The 17,492-nt window shown below is 36.1% G+C and overlaps 1 protein-coding gene across 4 annotated transcripts in view; it reads right to left on the minus strand.

Annotated features, from left to right (window-relative positions):
- RASA2 (RAS p21 protein activator 2) overlaps window positions 1-17,492 on the minus strand; it is a 46,521-nt gene that overhangs the window by 18,288 nt on the left and 10,741 nt on the right. For 2 of the 4 annotated variants that reach the window (XM_065072984.1, XM_065072986.1), the window contains exons 3-9: window positions 15,872-15,975; window positions 14,766-14,860; window positions 12,406-12,471; window positions 10,830-10,906; window positions 4,387-4,470; window positions 2,450-2,522; window positions 1,142-1,218 (exon numbers count right to left, since the gene is read on the minus strand). In XM_065072984.1, the coding sequence (XP_064929056.1) occupies window positions 1,142-1,218; window positions 2,450-2,522; window positions 4,387-4,470; window positions 10,830-10,906; window positions 12,406-12,471; window positions 14,766-14,860; window positions 15,872-15,975 (576 nt within the window). Of the gene's footprint in view, window positions 1-1,141; window positions 1,219-2,449; window positions 2,558-4,386; window positions 4,471-10,829; window positions 10,907-12,405; window positions 12,472-14,765; window positions 14,861-15,871; window positions 15,976-17,492 lie in introns of all 4 variants that reach the window. The other 2 variants (XM_065072985.1, XM_065072987.1) reach the window with 2 other exon arrangements.

Consider the following 17,492-nt stretch of genomic DNA (forward strand, 5'->3'; position numbering starts at 1 on the left):
GATACTGGCAACGTATATGTATCCTGAGCAGTCTCCACCCCCAAAACTGTGCACACTTCTTCTCAGGTAATTCAAGTGAACTTCTTAACCAATACGTTTACATATCCCTATCTAATTGCTAGAATTTGGCACACTGCAATGCCACACCAACACATGCGCTTGTTTTTCCAAACAGCAGCTTGTATGCTTACAACCTCCAAAGGAATCACAGACTCCAGACATGCACCTTGGGTTTTTTCTATGACTTCTTACCTCTCTGACATTTCTGACAGACAGCAGTTGTTAAGAAGAACAAAAGAAATTAATACTAGATTTGTTGGGGCATGACTATTTTTCTAAATATATTCGCATCTATAATGAAATATACAATTCTAATTACTATATTCATGAAGCTAAGAGTTGAAAATGCACATACCAAGTTAGTTCTATAATATAATATAACAGGTATTAAAACTAACCACTAAATTCTTCTGATGCATTGAAGACTTTTGAAGCCTTGAAGGCCTTTTGTCACTCAGCAGATGTGGTGCATGTACGTGCATGAGCGCACTAAAGAGATCGAGTACAGGGCTCTCAACTGTTCAAACTATACAGCATAAGCACAGACAGGCCTGCTCTAAGGGTAACAGCAGAAAAGGGGAACGTACTTTGAAGTATTCTTAGCATTTGCAAGGAAAAGATGCATCGCAAATGTCCCTCTAAGAAGCAATGCAAAAATTATTAAAATCTCATAAAAGAGGCTTTTCCCTCTGTTTTTATTAAAATAGCCAACTACGCTTGAAACCATGGACTAGCATCAGGTGTGCTGGTTATCCTTCAGTACAAGTCCTATAATCAGTATTCTGCCCAAACTACTATACATTGATAGGAGGTCCTCATGTCTCTTTACTCACAGGCACAAGAAACAAATTTAGGCTGCAAAAATGCCCTACCACTACTTACTTTAAAACATTTTAAAAAAATAATCTCATCTTTGGTAAGAAACACACTGAAAAGTTTGAGTAATTGTATATGTTAGAAGGATCTTTCCTACAATTCTCTGGAGTTACACTAAAATAAAACATATCTTTATTGATTTGATGATAAAATATTATTATTTAATAATGATAAAATAAATTACTTTCTAATCTAAGTAACTTACCTGACTTCTAGTTTCTCAATATCTTCTTCTTCTACCTGAAACTGGGACTTTTTGGTGTAACTGCTGGACCTGGTTACCTGGAAGTAATTCCTTCTGTTAATACTTTTGACAATTTTATTATGAATATCAAAACACAAAGAAAACCCTGCCTCTTTAACACTGCTAAATAGTTACTGTTTCTTTGAAAAAGGAAAAAGTTCAATTCACCAGACAGGAGAGCAGGTGAAAAACTGGTCAAGAAGGGTTCCTGGTGGAGCCTGATGAGGCTAACTGATATTTAAGGAAATTACAGTACAGATCTATTAGGAAAATAAAAAAGGAAGTATGACATGAAACTGGAAATAATTTATTCGGTTTCAGTGTGAGCCCAAAGAAAGTATTAGTTAGTTCTGAGATGTTTAAGGAAACAACAAATAAGAAGCCCGCTCTTCTTGACTGAGTTTTATCACAATTACAACCTCTTATTTTAATTTTCCCCATTTTTTGACTGATTGCATTCTCAGTTTAACTCCAATAAATCAGAAGTCATGAAGTTACTGGAGTGGCTTGGATCACATTTTTATCCTAATATACTTCCTAAGAAACTACACTCAGGATCTTGAGCAAGTCAACTGAAACACGCCTTAAATTGATACTCTATACATCAGAATGGAACAACTTTTCTCATAAGTCCCACAGCAGGACCAGGATCTATATAAACACATTAAATTATAATCCATTTGAAGCACACGTAACAGTTGTACTAATTCCAACCCTCAGCTGAACAGTATAGTATGCTTACGTGCAAACATGGTTTTTCTTATGGAGTCAAATCAGATGAAAATTGAAACTCATAATTTGGTTACTGTAGGGTAACTCATGTAGAACTGAAATAAAGTCCTAAATAATGAAAAATTTTTTTAAACATAAAATAATAAAATTAGGCTTTATTGGGTACAATTGCTACTTTGTTTTATTAAAGAAATAAATTGGGATTTTTTTAGCTCATTGTTCTTGAAAATATTTAAATTGAATTCCACGGGATACATCAATTTTCTCTCAGAACTCCTGATGGCAACAGATGCACTATAAAGTGATTCAAGATAACAAATTACCTTCACATACACGCTTGTGAGGAAGTTCTTTTTCACATAGCAATTGAAGGTGAATGCTATTGTCTGGCATTCTTCCATTTGAGAGGCTAGTAAAAGCTCTTCAATTTGCTTGAAGAGACCTTCCTGCACTAGGTACTGCTATGCAGCTTGCTTAAAAATACTTGAAGGGTTGCATAAAACAGATAAACAGGCAGAATACCACACAAAAAGTTACCTCAAAATAAAATGTTTCGTTAAACTGCGGATTGCTTGTTTTCTTCTTTACTTTGGTCTTCTTTTGGTCATTCCTGTTCCAATGTGGTAAAATTTTTACCATAGACAACTTAAACACACAATTATAAAGACATTCTATTGTCAAGAAGGACCCATGCATTTAAGTTAAAACATTTTTTGTCATTTTAGAAATCACTTTGATCAATGAAGAAAATATCAAATAAGTTCATCTTCACAATATAGTTTGAAAAGTTAAAATTTCAAGTGCTGTACCTAGTTAACTGTGCATCTGTCCAGCTCAAAGTTTCTATTTAATTTCACAAACAGGTATAAATTACATATATCAAGTAAAAGATATTACTGACTTCAAAGCGTTTCAAACTTAAGTCTGCAGGCAGTCTCTTTCCCACTGCTCGCAGGTTACAAGCACAGTTTTCCTCATCTTGTTCAACCACCAATTTCCTTTTTCCCACCCTCCTTTATCAGGGAAATACCCACGAGTTCTCTACAGATGGAGGGTTACACCAAGTAACTGAACCTTTTCTTTGGAAGGAACTGCTGCTAATGCTACATACGAAGCAGCACATGGTCAAACAAAACAGTTGCTCCTCAGTCCCTTGTGTTTTGTTTTGTTTTCAGTTTTACACATTTTATAAAAGAATACAGTCTTATACAGTTAGTAAAGAGCAGATAGCATAAAGATTCTTTCTAAAAGAAACAAATAACAAAATGAGGGGGAAAAACAGATGACAGAGAAGAAAAACTGTCCTAAACATCAACTAACTGTTCTCATGCATTGGCCATATAAATATTTCAGTCGTGGTACACAAGTCACACACGCAAGGGATTGGAAAATCTTAACGAGGAACTTCCATCAGATTTGCACACATATATTCCTATACCAAGGGGTAAATATTTTGTGGGACCACTATTCACCTGGTTCCATCTGTATCACAGGACTAAAAAGGGAAATACATGTCAATTTACCTTCTTTGGCTACCAAAACCATGCTTCCTAGGTATAATGCTTAAATTTCTCTATTCCTCATAAAAACCCCCAACTAATCAAGCCAAACAAAAAAAAAAAGAAAACCAACCAACCAAACACACAAAACAAAACAAACAAACACCCCACCAGCTCAAACCTTAAAAAAGTGATCATGTATTACCAAGGAGAAAAAAAAAAAGCCCCATTCACTCAGCGCTTACTCATGGACAATCCTCCCAAAGTCTTTAAAAAAATACACGTTTACTACAAGTCGTTCTGCCTCTTTGCTCACAGCGGCAATTCTTCAGTACTGGAGAAAGTAGAGTGACTAAGGTTTAATGTTGCAAAAAAATTAAAACCTGAAACCTAGCTTACTTTAGATGTTACAGGTGCAGGACTTGCAGATAGTGAATGCGTGTGATATGGGATTTTTCTTCAATGGAAAACCCCAACAGTTATTCAGGATTCCTGATCCAAAAACCAGGAGACATTTAAACCATGGGGACTTTGAACGTAGCATTCTGAAGGTGCTGAAATCAGAAAGGTCTCACCAGAGCCTCTACTCTTGCCTCCTCCCAATTGCTAGATATTTGCCACAAAGAAACTCACACTAAGAAAAACAGGAAGTAGAGGAAGGCAAGTGAGCAATTGACTGTATCATCCCATACAGGAGTTTGAGAAGAATTCAGAGCAAGTACAGTGCAGATAACAAGAGTTTGGTACAAAACCTGAGAAGAAAAAAGGGACTGAGTGACAAGTGGTTACTGACCAGTGCAGGCAATAGAGTACAGTAGGGAAGGTGAGAGTACAGTAACAACGGGAGACGTGATGTACGCAGAAAATATTTTAAGATTTTTCTATGTTTTAAAGATTTTGCTCAAACTGTGACCTTCTTTTCCATGTCTAAGATCACAGCACTTTAGATTAAATAATTTTAAACCAAAACATTACCTGGAAGGGCCCACAAGAGAGACTGTTGCGTAAGGGTCACAATTCTGTCCATTTATAAGAGGCAACCCATGGCACTCCTTTATGCTACAAGGAAAAGGCAATCAATAGATCAGTGAAGCAATGTCTATCACTTAAAAAAAATAAACCCAAGCAATCCTTTATTTTTAAAAATATTTTATTAAGTTCTGCTGTATTACACATTGATATATATCTCAACCCAATGTGATGTATGTACATGAAGTAGAAGGTAACTACAGATCTCTGGACAGTAACACAAGGTCATACTCAAGTGTACAGTCAGACTTAGGGGACTCTGTGAGACCAAAATTATTTGAATTGCTTCAGTAAAAGCATTCCAGTATCACACATGCATGGAAAAATCCTAAGCAAAATGAACTATGTTAGGGAAAACTGCAGACTTCATTAACTTTAAAATTTGATTTCTCAAGGCCCACAAAAAGCTATTTGATCTCATCTAAATAGCAGCAACCACATTTGGAAGGCATTAGAATGGACTCAAATATTTTATTTCAGCTGAACTACATTCTAAGTAAGGTAAGAAATGCGAAGTCATATCCTGAAAAGTTATTTAAAATTAATAATTCAAAACTATTAGTATATAGTCCTAGTATTTCTAAGCTCTATCCATACTATTCAGCCACAAAGAGAAAAATCGCTTTTTCTTTGAAATAGTGGTTTATTTTCAAACTCTTTTGACAATAGTGCATGATCAGGGTTAAAGAGACCTTTTAATAATACTGTTTTCTTCCATAATTCATACAGTATTTTTAAGGTTGTGTTTAACAGGTACATAGGCACACTGTGCACCACTTCCGATGCAAAAAGGACGGGCTGGTTAGCAAGTAATGCTCCTCGGGACAGAGACACATTTGCTGGACCTTTTCTGAAGGCTTGCAGTATTTTCAAGCCACCACAGCAGCAACACTACTAAAGCAGAACTGGGTCAGCAAGCTGACTAACCTTCAGATGCTGCCCACATACAGGTACTATGTAAAACCAGCTGGAATAACAAAAGTAAAGCAAAACAGTTTGTAAATTTACAGCAGAAACCAGGCTTTCTAGCAAAATGATGCTCTAATGTAGCCATGCAAAGTGTGGTACATATTAAGTCCGGAAATATTCAGCAGATTATAGTTTCATAAACAAGACCCAAGTGATATCTGAATGTTATATTCCTGTTTTCACTTTTTAAATAATGTACTTCAGGAATTTAACTGAGTTAACATAAGCAAGTTTTGGTTGCTGTAATTTATCCAGTTTGAATGAAATCCAAAACCTATTATATGCAACTTAAGAAGAAAAAAATACTTTTCTGCTCTACATTCATATTAATAATCGAGTAAACATTCTAATACTTCAATGTGGAATATTAAGTTGTGCAGATCAAGTTAAAGTTACATAGCAGCAACAGTAGTTGCATGCTGTTAAGTGAACGTGTTCTTGTACTGCAGAAAAAACACTGTTAAAAGGATAATAAGATTTGCCAACTCAAACATTCGCAAGTGGGTAAACAGCAGACACTAACACTCCCATGCTGCCTCACAACCCCACCCTCTCTGGAGTATGCACAATTATAAACCAGATGGTATTTTCCCCCTCCAGAAGTCCCTTTGTCTTAGCCAGTTCAGGGAACATTGAGTGCTGAACCACTGCACAATCATTTGTTATTTTTCTTCCAGCTTTCAAGCATGTGGCCTTCAGCGTTTCAATAATTTTTGAATCACAATGTACCCTACAGTGATTTCAAACCCACTATTTTAAATGGGTTCTTGAAACATCCAGTTGTTTCATAAGCATTAATAGATTCCTCCTCCAACACACACGTGACACAGAAGAGTGGCAACAAAATTAAACTGTCTAGACTTCTCAGTCATTTGGGGTATCTGATTTGGGGCACCTAGAACTTGATCCTGTCAGAGTATCAGGCACTTTGTAGCCCTTAACATCCTGTCTCTGTAGCCCCCAGAGATTTTTGGTTTCAGGTGTGAGTGCTCAGTGTACCTTTAAGTTAGTCTCAACTTGAATCTCACAGAAAATTCATAGCAGATGGATCAAGTCCAACTTCTCTGGATAGAATTCAACTATTTTTACAAGAACACCACAAGTTCTCTTCCTACAGCCTTTGTCTTGTTCAGCAAGCTCCAGGGTTTCTCCAACAAACAGACATGCCCTGCAGTTTCTTTCCCTGTGTATGAAGTTTCTCACTCCTTCCCTGATCCCTGTATGAATGACCAGCATACTTGACACAATGATCTCATGGGAAAACGTGTATTAACATATCAACAAAAATGATCACCATGCCCTACTTTTGATTACAGAAATGGCTTGTTCCAGCCTCCCTGTCTTCTCAGAGCTTGACCACAACATGCACAAACTAAAGGACAGCTTGTTCACACTTTCCTGTAAGTTGAAAACATTTTGTTGACAACCACACAGCCTCGCTGCAGAACTAGAATCTCCAGATTCATCATACAGAACTGTCACTTCAGGCTGATTTCACGCTCCAGTCAGTCTCCCTGTGTAGGCAGTTCTACTATTCCCTTTTCATCTCCTGCCCAAGCCTCAGTTTCACTGCCTGCAAGCAAGGTCCTACCTAGGTTAGACAACCTACTCTGTTCTAGTTTCACTGATATACATGTAGTTTGTGATATATTAATATTTAATCATCCACAAGCTTACATCCCTTATATAAAGTTGGAGAATAGAACCCTAATAAGGAACTAAATTAAAAACAAAAACCAGAAGGAGTTGGGTGGGGGATAGAGTACAAAAATAAACAAACATGAGGAATCGCATTCCTGGTTACATTACATGACAACTGACCAACCCTTCAGTATATGCAGCAACACTTATCTTTCTAAAAATCACATGTTCTTTTCCCAACAACTTCTTGCTTGGAAAAGTTGGGTTTACTATACATACTAACCTGAGAAACAAAGCCTTTGTCCCTCCCACACGAGCTGTAAGAGGCTAACATCATTGGCAGCTCTCTCGTCCAAATCTTTAACTGCTTCCTACTGGAATGATCTTCAGTTTTTAAATCAATCGACATCATAAAACCCATATAGCAGAACAGCAAAAAATGTTTCTATAACCATGTCTACAGAATCAAAATACTTAGAATCTGTATCCTAGTCAGGTCTACTCCTGTCACTTTGGTTCAGCCACATAAAAAGCAAGGGGGGACTCCAGATAATGCTTAGAATCACAGCCCTTTAATCACTTGCATTTAACACGATCTTTCCTCTTGTGTTATGGCAGTTATAGCTACTACTTTACATCTTTGTAGAACTTCTAGGCTCTCAGGGAATACATGGTGGAAATCCATCAGAAACTTACCAATGCATAAAACCCAGCCCAAGTGTCTAGGATTCTCTTATCCTACACAAAAATGTAACAGGTGAAGGTTTTAAAGCTTCCCTATCTCATTATGCTGAGAGATTGTTAATTTGGACATGAAGTAAAACATGGCTCTGAAAGGGAAGTATTACCGCCTGTATTTTAAGAACTTTTTTTCCACTTTTTTTTTTCTGTGGCCAATACTTTTTCAGTTTTTGGACAGGTCAAGAAGAGGCAGAGACAGAAATATACATATACACCCACTCTTTGTCTTCTTTTACTCAATCACAGCTCTGCTGCTTCCTATCTTTCAGCTTTGTTAAAGGAGTTACTAATACAATGACTTCTCAGCACCTGGTGACTAACAGAACAGCAGTAAGTGCATCACTGACTAATGATCCTCAGAAATTTACAAAATAAGCAGACTTCTAAAGAGCTGAAATTTTCCATTAAAGAATCTAACATATCTTCTGTAAGTTCCTCATGCTTTATGATCAAATGGGTCCCAAAAATTCCCTCACATCCATTTCTATAATGCTATATCCAGTGAGAGATTTCTTATTTCTCATGCTCTCATGTGTACATCCAAAAATACATTTATGTACAATATACTACTTATACAGCCATTTTTTTCAAGGCTATCAGCATGCGTGGTAAAATACTACTAAATATTTTTAGTTTAAGGAACTCTAGTGCATTTCATAATCTCAGACGAAGACAAAAGTACTGATGTAATACTGCAGCGTTTAACGCACAATCCTCTCCCACATGTCAGTGAGTGGGTGAATGCAGCAACCACCAAAGAACCCTGACTTCCTTCTGATCGTTTATCTCCATCATAAAGAGATCCTAAGAGAGGACACAGTGAGTAACCCACTTCCGACTCAAAACTGCAATCTGCAACAGGAACTTTCTAAAGTAGCTTTTCTTCATCATGAAAAAAACAAAAATGTTTTCAAAATTGTAATTAAAAAATTAACTTAGACTAAAGTCCATGGATATATATAAAAAAATAAATTTTAAAACCCCAACATATATCAGAAAGTTAAGTTGGGAATAAAAGATAAAGTCAGAAAGCACCAGGCAGCTTTTGGTGGTGAATAGTCCACGGTGGAAAAGCCATGTTAATTCTGCCTTGTGCTACAAGTGGGATATATAAGTAAGAGCAGCAGGACTCCCAACCAACCAAGCTGCCACCCACCGTACAAAGAGAAAAACATTCTAAATTCTCTTTAAGTTACAAATATACATTAATGTACTGCAAGTTTCCATATCTTAACTGAACTATCAGCCTACAAGAGCCACGGAAGCACCACTAGTTTCACTGGTTCAGTTCTTTCACAGAACTACCTTCCCTTTCCATACCAAGCAACAGAAAAGCAAAGAGATTATTTTGCTACGTGTTGCTACAACTAAACTACTCATCTTGGTTTAGACAGTTAAGACGAAAAGAATGTAATTTAAACTTCATAATGAAAATTACATTAGCAAAATCGACATTGTAATGATCCCCCCTGCTCCTTGGAGCTGATGAGAACATGAAGTCAGTGAGACAAATGGAAAACCACACACCATTTCCTCCCCTCACGGTTTTGCAATACAACCCATTCTTTCTCGCTAAATTCTCAGAGATCAAAAAAATTTTAAAAAGCCAAAACCCATCGCCTCACTCTCTGAATAAATATAGAAGTTAATGAACAATATTGGAAAGCAAAATTAAAGAATCTTACTATGTTCTGAGTTTTTAATTCTTAATCTTCCTTTAGTCTTTATAATCCCCTAGTTTGTACACTTTTCTTCACCTGGCCTATCCCACAACCTGTCAGAAGACAAGTGCAGAGGAGCCTTTATTTCTTTCTGAATCACTAAAAATAAAAAACTGAGGTAAGACTGGCTTGTCCTCCTGAACCTTACTCATGCTGAGAACATAAGGAAGAGTCACAAGAGAATGCTGCCAATCACTGAGCCTCTGCAGGTCATTGGTTTCCATTAGTCTGTTCAATGAGGGGAAACAGTCTCCCAGAAGCAAATAACATAGAAGGCTGACAGGTTTCTTCCAAAATATAGGACGGGATTAGTTAGTTTCTAGAAAGACTGGTTTCTTCCAGTATGCCATTATCAGACAAACTTTTGATGAGTGTCAAAACGTTTCTGTACAGTTGTATTTCATTAGCTGCTTATCTATTTCAAGCCTTAAATGTATTGCTTAATAATGAATAAAAAGCAGCAGAAATGACCAGTACATGTGGAATTTTAGTCTGCTGTGACTACCATCTGTAAGCTGTACATTCAGAGTCCCAAAGCCAGCACACTGGATCATTATCAAAGACAGCTCTAAGAGAAAGACTGCAAGAATACACACTGGTTAGTATCTTCCAATGTGTCTCATTCTGTGCTTTTTCTTTAATACTGCCGACATTTGTCTTTTATGAAATAACATATACCAAAATCTTACTGTTTCTATGAAGCTCTTTGACATGCTGTAATGTCTTTACACTTCAGAGTCAAAATTAAGTTTGATAGTGAAAACTCCCAAAGTTGTCGCTAAGAAATTTTACTGAAATGTGGCAGTTATGCTGCTCCACAAATGGCAATTCCTGTACTTTGTTTTCTAGAAAAACTCCTTATCATGGCTAACCACGAGACAGTAATTCTGAAGCAAAACTAAAAGTGGATTTTCACAAACCAAAATATTGCTACTGAAGAAGTTTCACACTGTTCCCAACAACTGCCAGCAGCTCAATTCTGTCAGTAACAGCAGTTTCGGGTATTCCTGGTTTTCTCACCAGGCGCAAGTCAATTGGAATTACAAGACACTGAACTAATGATACCAGACAGCCATGCTGAGTCCTAAAAAAAGGTGAATGCTTTGGGAGCAACTGAGATGAGCAGTTGTGAAAAACTTGTGCAGGAGCTTCCTAAGCATACACCTATTCCCTCAGCAAGGTAGGCTCCAAGGAAAGTCATACAGAAAGTAAAATGTTGTTGGTACAAGCATGTGCAGACATTCAGTATTAAGGGAGACAAATCCTATCGTGATCTAAGAAACAACTAAATATTCAAGGATTAATGTATTTTCTTACTGTACTACTAGTTGCTGGCACACAGATCCATTATCTGTTATCAGTTCATTCAGTTTTAATTCAAGGTGAACTTTTCCCTGAAAAAAAAAAAACAAGAGAGAAACATAAACAGTATTAAAAGCCTTTATTTTAAAAGTAGTAATTAGAACAACAATATAGTTTACAGTTAGAAGCTATTTAAGGTAATTCCAATATATCCACTTTAAGCAAATATGTATTCTAAAGCACATATCCTGCAAGTGGAATGTAACGAATGCATTCAAACTTGGAAAGACAATGATAAAGAGAAGCATTATCCCCAACTGTAGACACCACATGAATTGGTCAAGTCTCCACAGATCTAACACATGCAAAAAAATATTTCTTCCAGCTTGAGGAAGTACCAAGGACAAGAGTCCCTCTCAGCCTTTTTTTGTCCTAAGCACAGGATGAAGCCTTGAACAAACAAACAGTGAGCTTGTGAGCATTTCAGGAAGAAGTTCTAAAATGACCTTGGACTCTGAAGGCAGTCAGACATATTTAGAAAATTAGAATAGTACGCAGTAGCCATAACCAGTAACACTGAATACCCTGCTGTGAAATAGTGTCCATCCCATCAGACTCAAGATCATTTAGAAATTTATTATGCATCCCAGTGCAGCTTTCAACTGTCTCATGAAGTCTGCTGATGCACTCATGGAATAGCAAACACAACCAAAGGAGAGGAAAAGGTGGCAATAATTGCTAAACCTGGCTTCCTCCTTTTCTGTTTCTGAGACTGTAGGATGTATTAAGAAAAAGAATCCATAAATGACAGCACAGCGTCAATCAACTTCAGAACTCGGCAACGGCAAGACCACTCCACCCTTTCAATAAAAAGGCTCCAAAAACTCCAATATGCAACTTTCATGGCACGATCAAAATTCGGTACTACAACCTTGCTGCAAACATCTACTGCCTGAACAATACTGCTACTGCCTTCAGTGCCTGGCTGTTCGCCATGGCTTTCACATCTAAGATAATCACACAGTAACACAGTCTTTCCTCTAAACCATATTCTCCTTAGTATTCTTGCAATTTGTCTATTTGCTAAATGAATCATCAGATGACAATGGTCTGTCCACAATTATGATTCTTAAGGTTGTGACCTGGAAGGTAATTTTAAAGTGCAGCAAACAAAGCAAAATATAATATGAAGTATAGTTCTGCTGTACAACACTAACATGGAAGTAAAACCCCTAGCTGACCTTGCACATGGTTTCTAAAGTACTTATGTTTTCACATAAAACCAAAATGTTTTTATTGTAAATCCCCTGGGGCAAGGGCTGTGTTTCTATGTCACATGGGAAAAGAAGTGAAGTTTCTTTTATAGGGAAGTTTTAAATGTAACTCTTTTGGGATGCTTGCCAAGTGTTTTGCAAGCTGTTACTACATGCATTGAAACACAGGTACATTAAGAAAATATTTGTCAAGCAGAGAAACTCAATTACAAAAATATATTCACAGGATAAACACAGGATAGCAAGAAGCATGCCAACAGCCTTACAAGGCAAAGTTTTTGAATGACAAAGAAAAAGACAGCATTAGTAGTACTTACTGTAATAGCTGCCTTAACTAGTTTTAGTATGCAGACCTTGTGAATGCCCTGAACATCTTCCTTTTGCTTAAAAAAAAATAATTAAACAAAAATCATCTGTTCTACACTGACCACCAGGAGTAAAATAGAAACTTTACTGCTCTTGAGGACCATCTATAGATGTAGTTTATCCAAAACTCAGCACCATGATGGCTACAGTAACATGGCTCTAAGTAAATACTTCCCTTACATGTATGGAGAGTTTTGAGTACGTTTTCATTGTTTTGTTTGTTGAGAGCAGCATGATGACTTCCTGAAGTGGCTGGTTTGCAGATCTCTATCAGAACTTCCAACATAATATGCAACCAGGTTTTAAATGTGGTTGTACGGGTTGTTTTTAGATAAAAAAATAAAGAGAAATCAGGCATTCTTATACAATAAATAAGCAGCACAAATACTCTTAATCTGTAGATCTCAGGGTTGTTCAAAGACAGACAGGTACCATTTACACTTCACAATCAGTTTTCAGATACTGACTAGAGAAAGATGGAGCTGTTGATTATGTGGCCAAGATTCACATAATAAAGGAGTCGAAACCAGAGTGTCCAAATCACCAACTTAAACTTCATAACTACAAAAGAAATTTAATTCAACACTTTTGTTTTTACTATTACTACTGCATTTTAACTCTGTATTTTAAGAGGTTTTTTCTCCCTGTTTATATATTTTTTTTCTCACTGTTTATATATTTTGATCTTTTCTACATTATAAGATAGTACAAGTATCTATAATAAATACAAGTTTTCTACAGCTCTTAAGTGGAACCTGGGCTAGGAGCTGTATTTAAAATTTTTATGCCTACAGGTGCTCATATACTGTGCCCACATTCCATATACTGCTCTTACAAATTTCTTGGAAAAAGGAAGCAGGACAGAGGAGAAGCCTACCCAAATGCCCTAACTCAAGGAAAGACTATCACAAAGAACGCACACCTTAGCGGAACAGGTCATCCTTTACTGGAAGTGTCAGGCAGGATAGGGCTCTACACGTCCCAGCCACAGAAAAGTATCAAATAGAGCTTACATCCCACTGTGAGCTACAAGGCCATGGAAGATTATTTATTTTTATTTCCAATACATAATAAATTGCTAAATTTTATTAATGGAATATTATAATTGAATTTTCATGCTCACTCATTATGACAAAAAATAGTATTTAATTCAATACATTATGACTGAGAAAAAATTATAGCAAGCATAACAATATTTAAGTCAAAGCAGAAACTGCATTTCACTTTATATTTGAAAAAGACTTTCTAAAACAGTCAGACTGATTAGATGGAAGAATTGGAAGAACAGTGAGACAACTTGCAGTTGGACCAGCTGATCTGTAGGTCATTTCCAGCTGACTATTCTATCACAGTCCATTCTAAGTGAACCAGGACTGATTTCCAACAGATAAAAGAAAGTGGTGTTCAGATGTTTCGAAAATGGGTTTTCATGTAAAGCAATCACATGCTCTCCTAGATACCTAACAGCTGCGTGCTAAGCTTACAGCTCAGAGATGATTAATCCTGGAAAATAATACGTTTGGAGTTTTTTTGAGAATTCTGTGCACATTCACCTCTTGTAAAAGTAGACAAGATTCTCCCTAACCAGAAGGGCTTCCGAGTTACTAGAAAAATATAAACACTCCCAAGTCCAAGACTCTTGCCCTTAGCCAAGTTATTAGATTTTAATATTTTTTTCAAATTTGCCTGTCACAGCAACAAGGCTAAAAGATACTCAAGAATACTCTTCTGTTTTCTTCTTCAAACCAAAAAGAGAACAGCTAAAACTTCTAGAGCCATCTCACTTTTACGTATTACTAGGACAATCCTGTCAGAAGAACCTGAACCACAGACCAAAATACAACTCTGAAGTGCAACTTATTTGATACTGAATGCAGAAAGTATTTCAAAATACAATAAATGGGCACAGAACAAGTACCTCCAGTTTTGGAGACTTTAACCATTTCATGTAACATAATCAGTCATAATTTCACCAAAACTGACTAAAAAACCAAAATTATCTAGTAGTTTCCTAAATTATTCACCTGTCTCAAGTACATAGCTCTTTTGCACCAAATATTTTAGATATCAAAATACTTTTAAGTCATTTCCCAAACAGTTGCTTCAAGTCTTCTGCCAGTGGAGAACAATACAGCCAGCTTAGAAATGCCGAATATGCATTATTCTCTAATCAAGCTGAAAGACACAACTGTCTCACAAGAATTAGACAGATGCTAACTTCTATCTGCCACAGCTCAATATAAACTTCTACCAGTATACACACTCATCTATATTTAATTTTTAAAATGTAAATGTGTAATTTAATAGTTACCTGAACCTCTGAATTAGAATCAACAGGTTGAAGCATAAACCAGTTCTCTTTTCCTGTGTAGTTGCATAGATCTTCTTTTTTGATGGACACCTTTCCTGGGGGAAAAGAGGGGAGAGGGAGAGAGAAGAATAAATACCACTTTCATCTGAATAAGACAAATATTTAAATGGATTTTAAGTTTGATTTTTGTTTGAACTCTCTTTTACATTTTTTTTTCAAGCTCATGATACTATATGAAAAGCTTATGGAAACAAGGAACATGATGCAAAAGTGAAACAGAAAAACAGCTTACAAAAAGCCAAATTAAGTTAATTAAGATGTGTTATCTTGGATATCACTAAAACTAAGATCAGGCAAAAAGAACAGACTTGTGGCCGGAAATAATACAATAAAGATATGAGAGAACAGTAATGGTGTTGAAGAATGTTTAAATAGGAAATGGAAGGTAGATGCCTTTTACTCTTCTGATTGCTATTTGGAAAGCTGTTATTATACCAAATTATCTGGCATCCTGGTGCAAATTATTTCCTTCCTCAGTTCAAGTAATGTGAATCCTTCTTCCACAGCAGACTGTTAGAAGTCTATAGCAACTATATCCAAACAGCAGCTGCAACAGAGCCATTATGTAGTGGGGGGCAAGGAGGGGAAAATCCAACCCCTGTAAAAGCATTTTGTGGCAATTTTTAAGTCACAAAGTTACAGGTTGCACTGACAGAGACAAAAAGTTACCTACAAATAGTTTTAAGAACTATTCCACAACTACAATTATTGTGGAATTATTCCACAACTCATTCTTTAAAGACCTGCAGGTAGGAACAATTATTTAAATATTCCAATGAAATGGAAGTGGAGAAAAACCAAATAGAATTTTAGAAAAAATGTATTGAGACAATAATTATAAGACTACAAGATGTCCTATTAGCCTAAAAAAATAAACATTTTAGTAGAATAAAGCAAGGAAACAAAATCCTCCTTTAAAAACTTTAAAGGAACATTTAATTTAAATGCACAATATACCGTTTTTAAAAATACATCACTTCAACAATTCTATGATACTGAAAATAAGCAAATGTTATGCAAGATGTAGATGGTATCCCAGAACTTACCTATACGCAGGTCTTTTTGTAAAACACTCTTATCATACATGTAGAAGGACAACCACTGGAATGGTCTTGGAATCTCAAAGTAAAACTCTTCCCCAAAATAAGGGCTGAAAAAAAAAAGACTGAAAGTTAAAATAGAAAAACACTTTACGTAATTTATACAGAAGACAAACACTGAAATGCTACATTTTTTACTCCAGCCACAGACCTTGGCTTTTAGACCTATACTTATCTGGCATCAAAACTATCCACATCATTTCATTACAAGAACATACAATAACACTGCAAGCTAAAACTACATGAAAATGCCTTACGTATTTTCAAAAAAGAAAAAAACCAAACAAACAAAAAAACACAAACAAACAAAAAAAAACCAAACAAACAACAAAAAAAAACAGAGTGTACATGCAGAAGGTGGTGTATCCTCAGCAATTTTAATTCTGTTCTTCTGTCTGGAAATTATTTTGGTTGGTTCTCTACCCATCACAAATGACTTCCTGAGACACTCAAGTTTAATATTTCTCTTTTTCATTTAGTACATGATTAAATTACACTATTTATTAATTACTTCACTAACTGACATTTGTTTAGCTCTAACTCCTGTGTCAAATTTGATGCTCAAAGATTCAGACCTGTAAACACCCGTAAGCATTAACAACTAAAACAGAGCAGCGAAAAAGAGAAGCATTAATCTCAAATACACAGGTTCTCCTGCATGCTGAAATGGTCACATTTCTCCACCTAACAAAGTCAAATATAATGTCTACAGCTCATTCTCCTTAACTGCCATTTGCAGAGCCCTCAACATAACAAGACTCCGGGTTCCTCTGTGACAGACACGTTGCACACAGTGTGTTAGTATCTTCACTCAAGGAATTTATATGACCATTAAACTTAATGAGTACTTTTGGATGCAATCATACCCCGCAGTCAGAACACTGTATTCCAAAAGACTGAAAAAAATCACAATGTCATTTGTGTCACTGCAAGCTGTGAATTCTGAAAATCAAGTGTATCCACAAAAAAACAACCCTGCTATTTTGGAACTACTGGATTCTTCCAGAATTCAAATACTCTCAATTACAATGTATTAACATCACCAGAGAAAAGTGCGTAGCTTCATTAAACTAATTTTAGCCTCTGCTTTCTTTCTACAGGAAAGTACTGTGATGACACACCAAACCCAGAAACAAAGTTGTTAGTTGTTGGTTTTTGTTTGTTTCCTGGTAAAGTACCTTTCTGGCACTGTATTGCTATGATCCTTTATTAGACAAATACAAATGAGCTTATGTTTGGAACAATCAGTTCATAGAAACACCTACCCAAAAGGGTATCAGGAAGAACAGGATATCATCCCTACTCTATTCCCTTCAAAATAATTACATAAAACCCACCAAATGCTTAAGAAGCAATGATTCATTAAATAATTTAAAAATAAAAGCTGATAACTAACTTGAAAAGTGGGGAAACACACAGGTGAAAAACCTAGCATTCCAAATGTCAAGAACCAATTTCTAGAAACAAAAGCTTTAACTGCAGGAATTAATTATGAGGAATTTCACAAGTAAAAACGTTTCTTTTGTTCAAACACAAATCTTTTACTATAGGCTTCAAAGCAGACAAA

Source organism: Columba livia, chromosome 9, assembly GCF_036013475.1.
Source record: "Columba livia isolate bColLiv1 breed racing homer chromosome 9, bColLiv1.pat.W.v2, whole genome shotgun sequence".
Classification (NCBI taxonomy): Eukaryota; Metazoa; Chordata; class Aves; order Columbiformes; family Columbidae; genus Columba; species Columba livia.